Source organism: Girardinichthys multiradiatus, chromosome 1, assembly GCF_021462225.1.
Source record: "Girardinichthys multiradiatus isolate DD_20200921_A chromosome 1, DD_fGirMul_XY1, whole genome shotgun sequence".
NCBI classification, from domain to species: domain Eukaryota; kingdom Metazoa; phylum Chordata; class Actinopteri; order Cyprinodontiformes; family Goodeidae; genus Girardinichthys; species Girardinichthys multiradiatus.
The window spans coordinates 12,398,545-12,412,890 of NC_061794.1; the positions used below are offsets into that span (position 1 = coordinate 12,398,545).

At 40.0% G+C, this 14,346-nt stretch overlaps 1 protein-coding gene across 9 annotated transcripts in view; it reads right to left on the bottom strand.

The window, feature by feature from the left end:
• agrn (agrin) overlaps positions 1–14,346 on the bottom strand; it is a 414,019-nt gene that overhangs the window by 46,547 nt on the left and 353,126 nt on the right. For all 9 annotated transcript variants that reach the window (XM_047373566.1, XM_047373582.1, XM_047373574.1 and 6 more), the window contains 2 exons: positions 7,314–7,441; positions 1,420–1,534 (listed from right to left, as the gene is read on the bottom strand). In XM_047373566.1, coding sequence (XP_047229522.1) covers positions 1,420–1,534; positions 7,314–7,441 — 243 coding nt within the window. The remainder of the gene's footprint in view (positions 1–1,419; positions 1,535–7,313; positions 7,442–14,346) is intronic.

Here is a 14,346-nt window from a genome sequence, read left to right on the forward strand (position 1 = left end):
CATACAAAAAAAGGAAAATAGGAAAGTAGGATGGAGGAGGAGGACCTGCTTTTGTAAAAAACCCAGTTATAGTGGATCTATAATGTTCTCTGAGATTAACTGACATCTTTAGGAGCCTTGGAAAAAAAACATTGTTATGAAATTCCTCTGAATCAAAACATTTTGGTAGAAATGCCAATATTCATTTAATAACGCAAGGAAGCTTAAGCCCAAGAAAGCCTCTGGATAAATTTGGTTGTTTAATGTCTGCAGTCATTAAAGAGGTAAAAATAAAGGCTTACAATTTTAAATGAGAATGTAAAATAAGCAATGGTAACCACTAATGTTAGAGAGCCACCTATTGTCTAAGGCCTATTTGAGGATCTTTTACATTTTAAAAGCCTAATAATGATCAAAAATAAAATATCTAAATAACATCTATTATTTAAATATTTTGCTAAAGAAATAAGCAGGCTAAAACAAAACCTCTTGATGAGTGTTTGAGTTTCAGTTTTGTTTGAAAGTAGTGGCATGTGGGCCACCGTAATACTAATTCAATCAGCTGCCTGTTATTCCTCACTTTGTAATCAAAAATAAAGTTAAAGAAAAGGTCAGTCTGCTGTGGGACCACCAGTCACAGATTTTCAGATTTCAAACATTGATGTAAGCCAACAAATGTCCATTAAGAAGTTTTGAGTTATATTCTGCAGTTTGCTCATTAGTTCACCCTGTTGCTCTAAGAGAAAACAGGGGCGAGCCCACTGGATTACTCAGAGGTTCATGGAGACGTTCATAGGTACAGGGATAAAGTGACATGGCAGAAGATTTTTCAAAGTACATAAAACAGGACAAACTTCTGTTTATGTTATAATCACCATCTTTATCTGTTATGAAATGCTGAGTAATTTGGCCGTCTTGCTGCTTTTATGGTGATCCCTGCATCGTTGTCTTTGAGCCTTTCTATTTAAAATAACACTCTTTCATAACTCACCCGGTTTCTAGCAAGCCGAAGTGGAAAGTTTATAGTAAATCTAAACAGACTAAACTCCCCGGTTTTCAAACAGAATTATGGTTCAGATTTTTTTCCCCCAAATATGTCAGTGGTGTTTTTTTGTCTGATTTCCATGTAGTTGGTTGATTCTACTTTAGGTCCATGTAAACTTGTTATTTATTTCTGGGTTAGACTTTACAGTTGGGTGAGGGTAACTGGTAAACAGGGACCAATGACATGCCTACAATGAGTTAGAAGGCTGGAATAGAAAATGCAGAACTTTATGGTAACTGCATTTTGTTTAACATGTAGTAAAAAAGCTGAATCATAAAAAGCTAATTATTTTTCAAATAAATGAACTTAATTTATAGGAATATTGCATTTTCATAAAAAAGTCATTTTTCCAGTTATGTTTTGAACAAATTATTTTGAGTGACAAGAGTTCTGACCTGGTTTGAAATGGGCCTCCACGAAGGCCAGGATGGAGCCGCTTGGTGCCAGGTGACTGACTCGAACCCCCATGAAGTCCTTGTGCACCTGTGACTTCCTAAACATCGCATTGAGCTGTAAAGCAGAAAACACAGAGTGCAACGACACGGACAGAGACAACAGATGATAAATGAGGCCAGTAATGAGCTCCACACTTTAATTCCACAAAACTGTAAAGGAAGAAAGACTGCCTTTCAAATTGGTTTGCAGGAAAAAAGGCCATTGGTGTGGGAGCACAAATTGACATTTAGCAGGCTGAGGTGACATTAATTTTAGGAGCAGGTTTCCAGAAGCAGCAAAGATAAATGCCAAGCTACCTTGACATTATGATTGGTTTTACCTACAATGTCTTGGTGTGTGTATGATGTAACAGGCTGAACAACTCAAAGAGGAAGACTGGCTATTTTTGAAGCTAACTTTGATAATCAGGTCTCCTTTGGCCCCAAATATTTAAATTAAACAAAAAATTCTGCCAATTTAATACTAAAAGATACAAAATTACAGATATTTAAATATACTCAATGTCTATGCCAGGTTATACAAAACAAACAAAAAAAAGTCTATTATAATTTCATGCATTTTCAAACCATGTTACATGGAATGCTAATGCAACTAGCACAATCTAGCCTGCACTGATGGTGGCTAATTCATCTGTTTACAATAAAGGCTTCCTGGAGTGATTTTTAAGCAACTTCCCCTGATATTGAAAGAGAAATGTATTTCTGAATGTTTAAAAGAAGTCAGCAGTGTTTTCAGACAAGCCTGTTAACTTTACTGCTGTCAGTCAGCTCTGTTCTACAGCAAACCTTCATGGAGGACTTTGGGGACGCTCCATTTGCATTCAGAAGAGCAACCTTTTAGCATTGCATGTTGGAACAATCAGTGCCCAAAGGTCAGAGGTCTCTCTCAGTCCCGACCTCAAAATCTAAAATAGCTACCGAACATCCGTACAGTTTAGGTAACATATTTATATCTGTAACAATCAATGTACTATATTTGCAGCAGAAGGAACAAGCAGTTAGATAATGTTATACATTGCAGTTTTACATTTTTTGTTTAAAATCCTTGATATTGTTAAAATGGGGTATTTTTACCCAAGGTTCTCATAACATAAGAATCTCATACAGGCCCATGCCTACACACAGCAATATAATGCACCTACTGATGAGCACATAAATGCTCATCAGTATAAATACGAAACTAAACTGTGGGTCGGTAATAACACTGAAACAGGTTGTCCAGTCCAGTCCACTAACACTGCCGATTAGGTACATTTTGTTGAGCTTGACAATTCAGTGTGCTGAAGACCTTTTCCTGCAAATACTGAACTCCTCAGTTTTGTGAAGGTGTGACAACAAATTAGGCAGTAAAACCCTCCAAAGCTGGATTAGTGATGGAAGTCACTATGCACAAACTCTCCTCAGTACGAGGAGTTGCAAATGTTTTCATTTATCTTTAAAAAAGCAGATTCTCATGTTTTTAAAGTGATGTACCACAGTTTGACTCTTTTCATGTAAAGAGTCCACTTTATGACTTCGTACGCCTTCTGCGAGCATTAAGTCCATTTGTGTAAGTAAAGTATGGGCTCAGTGGTGGTGCTGGAAAATGGAAAGGGGGGTGGATGCTGTCAAGTGACACACCAGGCTTGAAGAGACCTACAGGCAGAGACCGTTAACGAGCACACACACACATGCACCACACAACTTGCTGTGAGGTAGCGGATTAGGTCCCAGTGGGAGCTGGTGACAATGGTTTAACAGCTGGTACACGTGTACAGTGTACACACACACAGACACACACACACACAAACACACACACACACATACACACACACAGGTTCCCATTTCATCAGAGGAGTGAGGCCCTGGATCGTCAACAGAGACATTTGGACTGAGATCCGCAGAGAAAACGGACAATGAAGAAAGTCAGCGACAGGGGCCAAACTGTGATTACTGTGGATGTCTGGCCTCGCTTACTAACAGCATTTGGCATCATGACCATCCAACCTTATGAGACTCGTATCCAAAATAAGGTTTGACTTTTCAAACAGCAGAAAAAGCCTAATTAATCTCACATGGAAAACTGCTTTTGGTTATTGTTCATTTGTTTGGCAAGCAACTGCACAATTCTGTAGAGATATATCAGTTTTTTTCTTCCAGTAGGGGTCTTATTAAGCTTTAAGAGCATTTCTCCATGCAAACATCGCCAAAGATTTTTTCTAATAATTCAGGTATATACAGTACAGAACAAAAGTTTGGACACACCTTCTCATTCAAAGAGTTTTCTTTCTATGAATATTATAGCTTCACACTGAAGGCATCAAAACTATGAATTAACACATGTGGAATTATATACTGAACAAAAAAGTGTGAAACAACTGAAAATATGTCTTATATTCTAGGTTCTTCAAAGTAGCCACCTTTTGCTTTGATTACTGCTCCGCACACTCTTGACATTCTGTTGATGAGCTTCAAGAGGTAGTCACCTGAAATGGTTTTCACTTCACAGGTGTGCCCTGTCAGGTTTAATAAGTGGGATTTCAAGCCTTATAAATGGGGTTGGGACCATCAGTTGTGTTGCGCAGGAGGTGGATACAGTACACAGCTGATAGTCCTACTGAATAGACTGTTAGAATTTGTATTATGGCAAGAAAAAAGCAGCTAAGTAAAGAAAAACAAGTGGCCATCATTACTTTAAGAAATGAAGGTCAGTCAGTCCGAACAATTGGGAAAACCTTGAAAGTGTCCCCAAGTGCAGTCGCAAAAACCATCAAGCGCCACAAAGAAACTGGCTCACATGAGGACCGCCCCAGGAAAGGAAGACCAAGAGTCACCTCTGCTGCGGACGATAAGTTAATCTGAGTCACCAGCCTCAGAAATCGCAGGTTAACAGCAGCTCAGATTAGAGAACAGGTCAATGCCACAGAGTTCTAGCAGTAGAAACATCTCTAGAACAACTGTTAAGAGGAGACTGTGTGAATCAGGCCTTCATGGTAAAATAGCTGCTAGGAAACCACTGCTGAGGACAGACAACAAGCAGAAGAGACTTGTTTGGGCTAAAGAACACAAGGAATGGACATTAGACCAGTAGAAATCTGTGCTTTGGTCTGATGAGTCCAAGTTTGAGATCTTTGGTTCCAACCACCGTGTCTTTGTGCGGCGCAGAAGAGGTGAACGGATGGACTCTACATGCCTGGTTCCCACTGTGAAGCATGGAGGAGGTGTGATGGTGTGGGGGTGCTTTGCTGGTGACACTGTTGGGGATTTATTCAAAATTGAAGGCATACTGAACCTGCATGGCTACCACAGCATCTTGCAGCGGCATGCTATTCCATCCGGTTTGCGTTTAGTTGGACCATCATTTATTTTTCAACAGGACAATGACCCCAAACACACCTCCAGGCTGTGTAAGGGCTATTTGACCAAGAAGGAGAGTGATGGGGTGCTGCGCCAGATGACCTGGCCTCCACAGTCACCGGACCTGAACCCAATCGAGATGGTTTGGGGTGAGCTGGACCGCAGAGTGAAGGCAAAAGGGCCAACAAGTGCTAAGCATCTCTAGGAACTCCTTCAAGACTGTTGGAAAACCATTTCAGGTGACTACCTCTTGAAGCTCATCAACAGAATACCAAGAGTGTGCGGAGCAGTAATCAAAGCAAAAGGTGGCTACTTTGAAGAACCTAGAATATAAGACATATTTTCAGTTGTTTCACACTTTTTTGTTCAGTATATAATTCCACATGTTAATTCATAGTTTTGATGCCTTCAGTGTGAAGCTACAATATTCATAGTCATGAAAATAAAGACAACTCTTTAAATGAGAAGGTGTGTCCAGACGTTTGGTCTGTACTGTACAATAAAGTAATATTTGGAATAGGAAAAATGCAGCCATAAGAATAGTAAAAATAAATCAAGATGCTGTGAAAAGCCTTTTGTTCTTTTTTTGTTCACCTGCCTTGGTCTTAAAAAATGGAGCTCAATTGCTGGACATAATCTTCTCCACAGATCACCTGATGTAACAGATTGCCACTATGTTCCTTTTTTATTAAAAACCAAATATCAGCCAGGGCATGTCCTTTGATGTATGTTCTCTGACCAAAGTCAGCAAATGCATTTTCTTTCTCTTCCCCTTTTTTCATTATTGTTATTTTTATATCAGATGTATCAGAGCAAAAAAGAAATGCTTCAGCTCGGTTTGGCAGAATATTTCTCAGCAGCTTCAGAGGTGTCAGATCTGTAATATGCACAGTGATACCTGCTTGAAAGAACATGATTAGCCAGGTGCTCCGTGAAGGTTTTTATTGTCTTTGAATCTTGTTTCAGAGGCTTTTGACCGATTGACATGAACATTCTTGGAAAAACAAAACATTCCCATAAAGATTTTGCTATTTCTTCCTTCAGTGGTCTCATAGTGGCAGTTTTGACTGGAGTCAGGTGTCAGCTGGACTCTTAAGGGCAGCGGAACAAGCTAAAAACATGCTAGGGGGATTTCATTTCATTTAAAACCCTCCATCTTGTATGTTACCTGCTATATTGAGCTCATCTGTTTACTTTGCTCAACGTGTTTTTTTTTCTGTAGATACAGATGGATCTGAAAATGGTAAATTGGAGATTGATATAAGCAACCAGTGGTGGTCCTTGCATGAATGGTTCACCTCATTCCCCCATCTCATAAGACTTACAAACACACTCCCCCGATAAGGACTATCCTGCAAAGAAAACTTTCAAAAAATGACACATATACATATTTTTAAGATAACAAAAACACCAGTAATGTGAAGGTATAGTGTATAACAAACATTTCAATCAATGTAAGATAATCAACTCCATGTTTGGTCTGGTTATCTATAATCACAATTGTCTCAATCAACTTAAATAGTGTTTAAAAGAACATTTGTTCAGTTTAGAATAATCCAACCAAATTCAGAGCATTTGAAATATGATAGACATGGAACTAGAGATTATAAAACGCATTTAAGACAGCTTAATAATAATAATTTAATATTAGGCAGAATCAGAAGCTGTGAATTAGTTCCTAACTTCAGTGTCATTAGCAACTCGCAGTGTACAGCAGGTTGTAACACGTTGGACTGAAACATACTGTGTTAACAAGATCGAGAGAAGATTGTATATTTATAGGAAAACTGAAAATTTTAATTTTTCTTTACAAATAGATAAAAGGTTTCACAAATCACAAACATTGGTGCTTTTATTTTGAAATCTGTAATTAGTGTAGAAATATTTCAGTCCAGGTCACACAGGTCTGTATAATGCAGTTTAAATGCCTTTTTAATTCTAAGAGTTATCTCAAAGCCATAAGTGGTTTGAGATATATGTGTATATATATATGTGTATATTGTACATTGTAAATTTGTATATTCTGTAATGCAAAACAGAACAAAAGAGCAAAGTGTACCAGAGTCAAATTCCTTGTTTGTATGTACGAACTTGGCAATAAAGCTGATTCTGAACATTTTTGATTTTGAACAAAAGATGGTTAAATGCAGTACAGGCTCATTAAAAACAGTGCAATGGCCCTTTAGTTTAGAGCCATTTTGATGCCCTGGGGGGAGAGCCCTGACACCCATATTAAAAACTGGCACGGTATGCAAGGCTTAAAGTCAAGAAAAACTAAAAACGTCAGAAAAACTGGTTTTGGAGTGCTGAAAGCTCCGTATGTTTCTGTATGTCTTGTAGACACTTTGTCTTTACCTAATACACTTCAAACCATATTATAAGGGATTAAGTACTAAAAGCAAACAGGATACATAAGTAGGGAGCTTTCAGGGAAATTCCTTACACTAGTAGAAGAGTTTAGCAAAAACTTTAGCAAAAAATACTGCTTAAGCACTTACAGCGCTCTCTATGCTGCGGGCCGTCTCTCCGAACAGCTCTGACTTTGGGTCCTCCATCTCAGGGGTGTAGACAATTTCCTGGTCATCCACCTGGTCGAGGTGCAAGCTGCCCGAGAACTTCATGGTGGCTGCGCAGAGAAAAAACAGTGTGACACTGAAACCATAAGGTGGCTTTACCCATCATTTCCTATCACTCAGTTCCCACTGCCTTCACATGGTGCTGCTTGTTTCTGGGATAGTGCCAGTACAGGGTGAGTGATGGATTGTGAGTTTGTGAATGTTTGACAGTGCGGGGAGGGTTAGTGAGTGTGCTGCTGATCTCCCAGAGGGGGGGTTTGCAGCAGGCTGGAGTTTGACCGTTAAAGGTTAAGGTAGTGGTGGTGGAGGCTCCTGTGGGGGGAGGAGGTGAAGTGTGGAAATATGAGAGAAGGAAGGAAGGGACATGGGGGAACTATGGGCCAGTTTTACCAGATCCAGACTCATCCCAAAAGCTGGCTGTGGCATAGAAGGCTGTGTAGAAAGACAGCAGGTTAGACACAAAAGTGCAGGAAAAAAACAGTAACACACACACATGAAGGTAGAGAGACATGCTGAAGAGAAAACAGCCTAAAGGTACTCTGAATAGGACTATCTCCCATAAAAAGAGGGCCTCAACCTTGGAGTGCTGTGTTGTCCAACATATATCAACTTTTTATATGCCTTCTTCATACTAGCGCTGGCGAGAAGGGGGCTTGAAATAAAGCTGAGAGCCGAGGGTATTATTGTGTGTGTGTTGGATGAAGAGTAGTCTGAGAGGTGTTGGTGCCGTGGTTCCATGCCGCTTGTAATCAGCAGAACAAATTGCCCAAATCAATCATCACTGCCCCTGCCTGAGCAATGGCACCACGAACGGGGAAGAGCACTTGTATGATTATCATGAGAGATAGTCGTAATTGTCTCCTTAATGCCGCTGGAGCGACGGCTGACACAGTCTGGTTAAAACTGCACGAAAAGGACATACAACCCACCGCCACCGCCCCTCCTGTCCGTCGCTCTCCATCCCCGCTTTCCTTACAGTGCTTTCACAGGCAGCCCACATCGATTCAGATCTGACGTCGGCCATAAAACAGAAGCAAATGGCCACGGTTTGGCTGCCAGGGAGACAGTAAAGAAAGTGACGAGACAGCGAGTAATATCTCACGTTTAATTCGGATAGAAGACAAACAATGGTGATTTTCCAGCCTGCTTCCATAAAGGATGTAGAGAGGGAGATGAATAAAAAGGGGGGATAAAAGGAGGGACAGAGCTATTCAGCTATCAGATTGTAGTGAACTGTAAAATGAAATAGATTTGCCAGAACTCCCCCGGCATATGGAAGAGTTTTACCGTAATGCAGTAGAGCTTAGGGTTAAATAACATCACATAAATGAACATAGTCTATTATGTCCAAATAAAACACCCTGTTAATAAGCAACACATGGGGAGCTGCAGTGGTTTTTAAAAGTGACAATATCAGGCAAATAAAAACCAAACTACACTTTCTTGTTAAAAGATTTACGCTCCTGGAAACTTGCCACTTTTCTTTACATTCCGATCACACATTCCGATGTATTCTGTTGGGGTTTTATTTGACAGACCAACACCGTGCCGTGCCTAATTGTGAAGGAGAAGAAATACGATGCATGCCTTTAACAATCTTTTACACATAAAAACATACTCTGACACCCCTTAATAAAATACAGTAAATCCAAATGCCTTTAGAAGGCACCTGTTTCATCCCAGAATAAATCCAGCTGTTGTGTTAAGACCTCAGCAGTTTGTTGGAGAACATTAACAAGCTGGCAGCATAATGAGGACCAGGGAACACAGCAGATAGATCAGGAGGAAAGGTTTGAACATCTCAAACATAACTACTCAACCATCAGAAAACTGAAAGGATAAGTCAGTGCTGCGCCTACGGTAACTCTAAAGGAGGTACAGAGTTCCACAGCGCTTGTAGGAGAATCTGTGAACAGGACAACTTTTAGTTGTGCACTCTATATAAAGACAGAAGGTCCCATTAGCACTAGTCGTAAGCCATGTAGGGGACACAGGAAACATGGAAGAATCTGCGATGGTCAGATGAGACCAAAATTTACCTTTTTGACCTATCAGAGAACTCTGTGTGGAGAAAAACTAACAATTGCACATCTTCCTAAATGCACCATTCTGATGATGAAGCATGGTAGTGGCGTCATCAACTGGTGGGAATGCTTTTCTTTAGCAGAGGCACAGCAGCTGGTCAGAGCTGATAGGAGGATGGATGGAATTCAAGTATAGGACAATACTGGACGAAAACATGTTGCAAAAGACTTGAAACTGTGAAGGAAGTTAATCTTCCAGCAGGACAACATCCCTAAACAGGCAGCCAGAGCTAATATGGAATGGTGCACACCAAAGCATATTCATGTTTTAAGATGGCCAAGTCAAAGTCCAGATCTTAATCAAATTGAGAATATGTGGCAAAAGGTCTACATCCAATCAGACCTATTCTGCAAAGAGAGAGAAATAATTTCAGTTTGCAGAAAACTAGTAGACCTATGCTTCAAAAGACCTGTACATGTGATTTTTCCTTTTACTTCACAAGTATTCAGTACTTTGTTCACATAAAATTTTAATAAGACCAATTCAAGCTTGCGGTTGAAATGTAACAAAATGTGCCAGTCTGCACGCTTTACATTAAAACCCAAAACGGGATTCAGCAATTGATGTCTCAGTAAAATGTAGAACAATAAATATTTAGTCCTTCTCCTTCTGCCACTATCGGAGAGATTTTAATAAACTAGTCTGTTTCACTAAGGCAGCTGAAGCATTGAGGGATGTGTCATTTCACTACTAATGAGCCGAAGATGACCCGAGGCTGTCTTGTAGGAAAGAATGAAATCCAGGCGTATTGATCAATCAGTCACTCAGCCTGAATTTATTGGGAACAATTCGCAAGCTGAATGAAGTATTGATTGCTGATGTGCTGTCTTTGTTTGCTAAGATAAATATTTACAAGCCTCGGATGATTTGTAACTCTTACTTCGGCTAAAACCTGCATTAAGTTAAGGTCAAAGTTCACCAAATTCCCCTCATGCTTTGTGTTTGTTTAGCTATAAATTCCGCGGATAAAAAAACATGGAAGGTCATGTCTTCAGATCATGCCGAGGTTGTAAACTCTGCTGGTTTACTGGAAGGCTTTAGGACCTTTCAACATGGCAGAAATGCAAGTCCTCACACTAATTTGTGGCCACAGCTCTTTCAAGTCATGACCTAAAGCTCCCCTGGGAGCCAGAGAGAATCCCTCTTTTCACAATCCGTCAAAAAGCCCAGCACTGGGGACAAACTGAGGCGAGGAGCTGAAGGGAGTGAAAGGCTGGAGAAGCAAAGGGGGAGAAAGAAGCCCTTTATCTTTATGGACTGACTCTGGCAGAAAGCACTGATTGGTACAACGGCGCTGCTCGGCCTCTGTCTCTCAGCTCTCCCTGAGCTCAACTCCAAAGAGAAATCAGCTGATGCAAGACTGGATTGAGATTGAGTGAGCTGAGGGTGAGTAGACAGCGAGAGGTAGCTCAGGAGGGAGTTGATGAGCTGTGGCACTGACAGATAAAGGTAAAGTATGTTTGTATCAGGGGATAATTAATAGTAAGGAAAACATACAGCATTAAAATACGCAGTGCCACCAAGAACACACCCATTGTGGTATTTATTCATGGGCATAATCTATAAAGATGCTTTCAACTGTTATTTTTCTTTAACAAACAACCTGAATTGGAATTAAATTGAAGTGGATTTTCTCCTGCACATGAAACTACTAAAAATTACACATAAATGATCAAATGACCACTGCATCACACTTATATTTGGATGAATGAACCTTGGCAGGTTGCGGAGAAACCACAAACAACTTCTGGGCATCAATGAGCTCATGACCCAACTGTGTCCAAAATTCCTCTGTCTTCATTATTTCCCCCATTTGGTGAAATGCACCAGTTCCTGTGAAAGCAGAATTGTCCCAGAGCATGATGCTTCCACCGCCATGCCTGACAATTGGTACCATGTTCACCTCAACTGGACCACACCAACACTATGTGGCAAAAGTATTATTCAAACATCCAAATAAATGAATTCAGGTGTTCTCGTCACTTCCAATGCCACAGGTGCACAAAATCTAGCTCAAAGGCATGCAGGCTGCTCCTACAAACATCAGTGAAAGGTAGTTACTGTGATGGGATGACGTATTTCCTTCAGATTAGCATAAGAACAGTGTCTACAGATATTCATGGAATGGGTCTCCATGGCTGAGCAGCTGAATCCAAGCCTGATATCACCAAGTGCAATCATGGTGCAGTGCAAGGTGTTGGGGTAAAGCTTGCCTACTGGATTCTAGAGTAGTGGAGACATGTTCTCTGGAGTTACGAATCATGCAAATCAACAGTTTGGGGACATGGATGATCTTGTCTAACACCAGTGTCTGACCTCACAAATGTGCTTCTGGAAGAATGGTCAAAAAAGTCCACAAACACACTCCTATACCATGGTGAAAGCCTTCCCAGAAGAGCTGAAGATATCATTGCTGGAAAAGGTGAGCTGAGATCCTATTAAACCATATGGATTTCTGGATTGTTCTTGGACATTTTAGCCAGTTTCTTTTCTTCCGAGTGTGACGGTTTTAGTCATTGAAATTTGGACACAATTGGGTGTTCCAGCACAACAATGATCCCAAACACAGATAAAAACTGGCTTTGGAATAGTTCCAGCAGGCTAACATTAAGCGTCTAGACTCACCCTGACCTCAAACCTATTGAACATGTGTGGACTATGCTAACAAGCTCAATCTACGCCAGTAAGACAGCCAATTTAAATGAGTTCAACCATTTCTGACAAGAAGAGTCTGAACTATGGCAGGCCCTTATGGTCCAGGAAAAGCAAGTGGTTTCTCTGCAACTTACAAAGGGACACTTATTCAGATGTTAGTTTGGGTGTGTTTATTAATGTGAGCATGCATATACAATATGGATTAAAGAAAATCTGCAATAAAGTCAAACTGGAACAACTCATTAAAGTTATTTGTTGAACAATTATCCTGACAGCAGAAAAGCAACAGTCATATGCATCACTGAAAGCTCTAAATTAAAATAACATTTCTGCTCATGATGGGTGGATGGAACCGTCGGAACTGTAGTGTTATATCAAACCGGCCTTCATTAAAACCAACAAGATCTCCAACCAGCTGTCAATTAGAGTTGCATGTATATTAATCAAAAGATTGAAAAACCTGCCGAGCATGATAATAAAGCATGATCATAAAATAACGACGCAAACTAAAAAAACAACATCGGATTGTCTCCCCCCTCTGGCGGTGGCAGTAACACTAAAGCACTAAACATTAAACCAACCAGTACTAATAAAGGTTTGCCCCTGATGCGATTTGCTTTATTTTATCGAGCATAACCTAAGGAGCTAAATTGGGGCCATAAAGTTTGTTCAAACGAAAACAATTTGAACCTGAAAAATAAAAGTTTGTTCAAACAAAAAAAATTTAACACGGTGTCTGAGAGTGGTATCAATCTCCTTTAAATCTAACATACAAATGTCAGCAAACCCCAGGTGTTGTAGCAGACATGTACTGTTGTATGAACCAACGGCATAGGTGGAATATGGTGGCATCTGAATAAATTACAATACCATTGAAAAGTTTTTTTATTTCAATAATTCAGTTTAAAAAGTTTAACTCATAAATTATGTGGATTCATTGCACACATAATATACTTCAAGCCTACTGCCTACACAATCTGCTGACTTGATGGTTGTCCAGCAGAGTCAGTCACTAAGACCCTCCACAAGAGGAGGGTAAGACACAAAAGGTCATTGCTTAGGAAGCTAGCTGATCAAAAAGTGCTGTATGTAAACATAGAAATGGAAAGTTAAGTTGAAGGAAAAAATGCACAAGAAACATAGCACACGAAACAGGGACTGAGAAGCAAGGACCATTTAAAGGTTTTGGTAGAGATTCACAAGACATGGATTGCAAATGGAGTCAGAGCTTCAAGAGCCACCACACAGACATATCTAGGTTATGGGCTACAGCTTTTACATTCCTTGTGTCAAGCCACTCCTGTACTAGAAACATTGTCAGAAGCCTCTGCCTAAGTTTGGAAAATTTGGGCTGGACTGTTGCTCAGGGGTTCAAAATCATCTTCTCAGATGAAAATTTATGCTGCATTTAATTTAAAACCAAGGTCCCAGAGTCAGGAGGAATAGTGGAGAGGCACAAAATCCAAGCTGTTTGAAGTCCAGAGTGAAGTTTTTACAGTTAGTGAAGATTTGGGGAGTCATGCTATCTGTTTTTGGCCCACTGGGTTTTCTGAAGTATGAAGACCCTTTCATGCTTCCCTCTGCTAACAAGCTTTATGCAGATGTTGATAGTATTCCCCAGCAGGACATGCCTTCTGCCCAAGGTACCAAAAGACCCAATATCTGCTTTAATGACCAATGAAGCAGGAATTGGTAATTCTATTAAAGACTGGCCATCAAACTTGCTTGTCCTAAACCTCATAGAGAATATATGAGGTATTGTCAAAGGGTAAATGAGAGACCAGAGGTGACAATGCAGACAAGAAGAAGGCTGCTAACCAAGCAACCTGAGCTTCCTGAACACCTCAGCAGTCCCACAAGCTGATCTCCTCTATGCCACACTGCACTGATGTAGTAATTCATACAAAAGGAGCCCCAACCAATTATTAATTGTATATACTGTAAAGTGCATTAAAATGCTTTTTAGTAGGACTTACTTTCTGTGTTATAAATACTTTTTTATTGGTCAGATGTAATATTAAACATTTCTGAGGAACTAAAGCTGGCATTTGCATTAGCTGTAAGCTATAATAATCAAGATTAACGGAAATGTATGCTTAAAATACTGTGTATCACTTTGTAATAGGAGCTACATTTCTTGGAGAGAATTAAAGATATTAATTATTCTAATTTATTGAGATGCACAATTAAAAACAAGTTTTAGCCCTTAGAATTT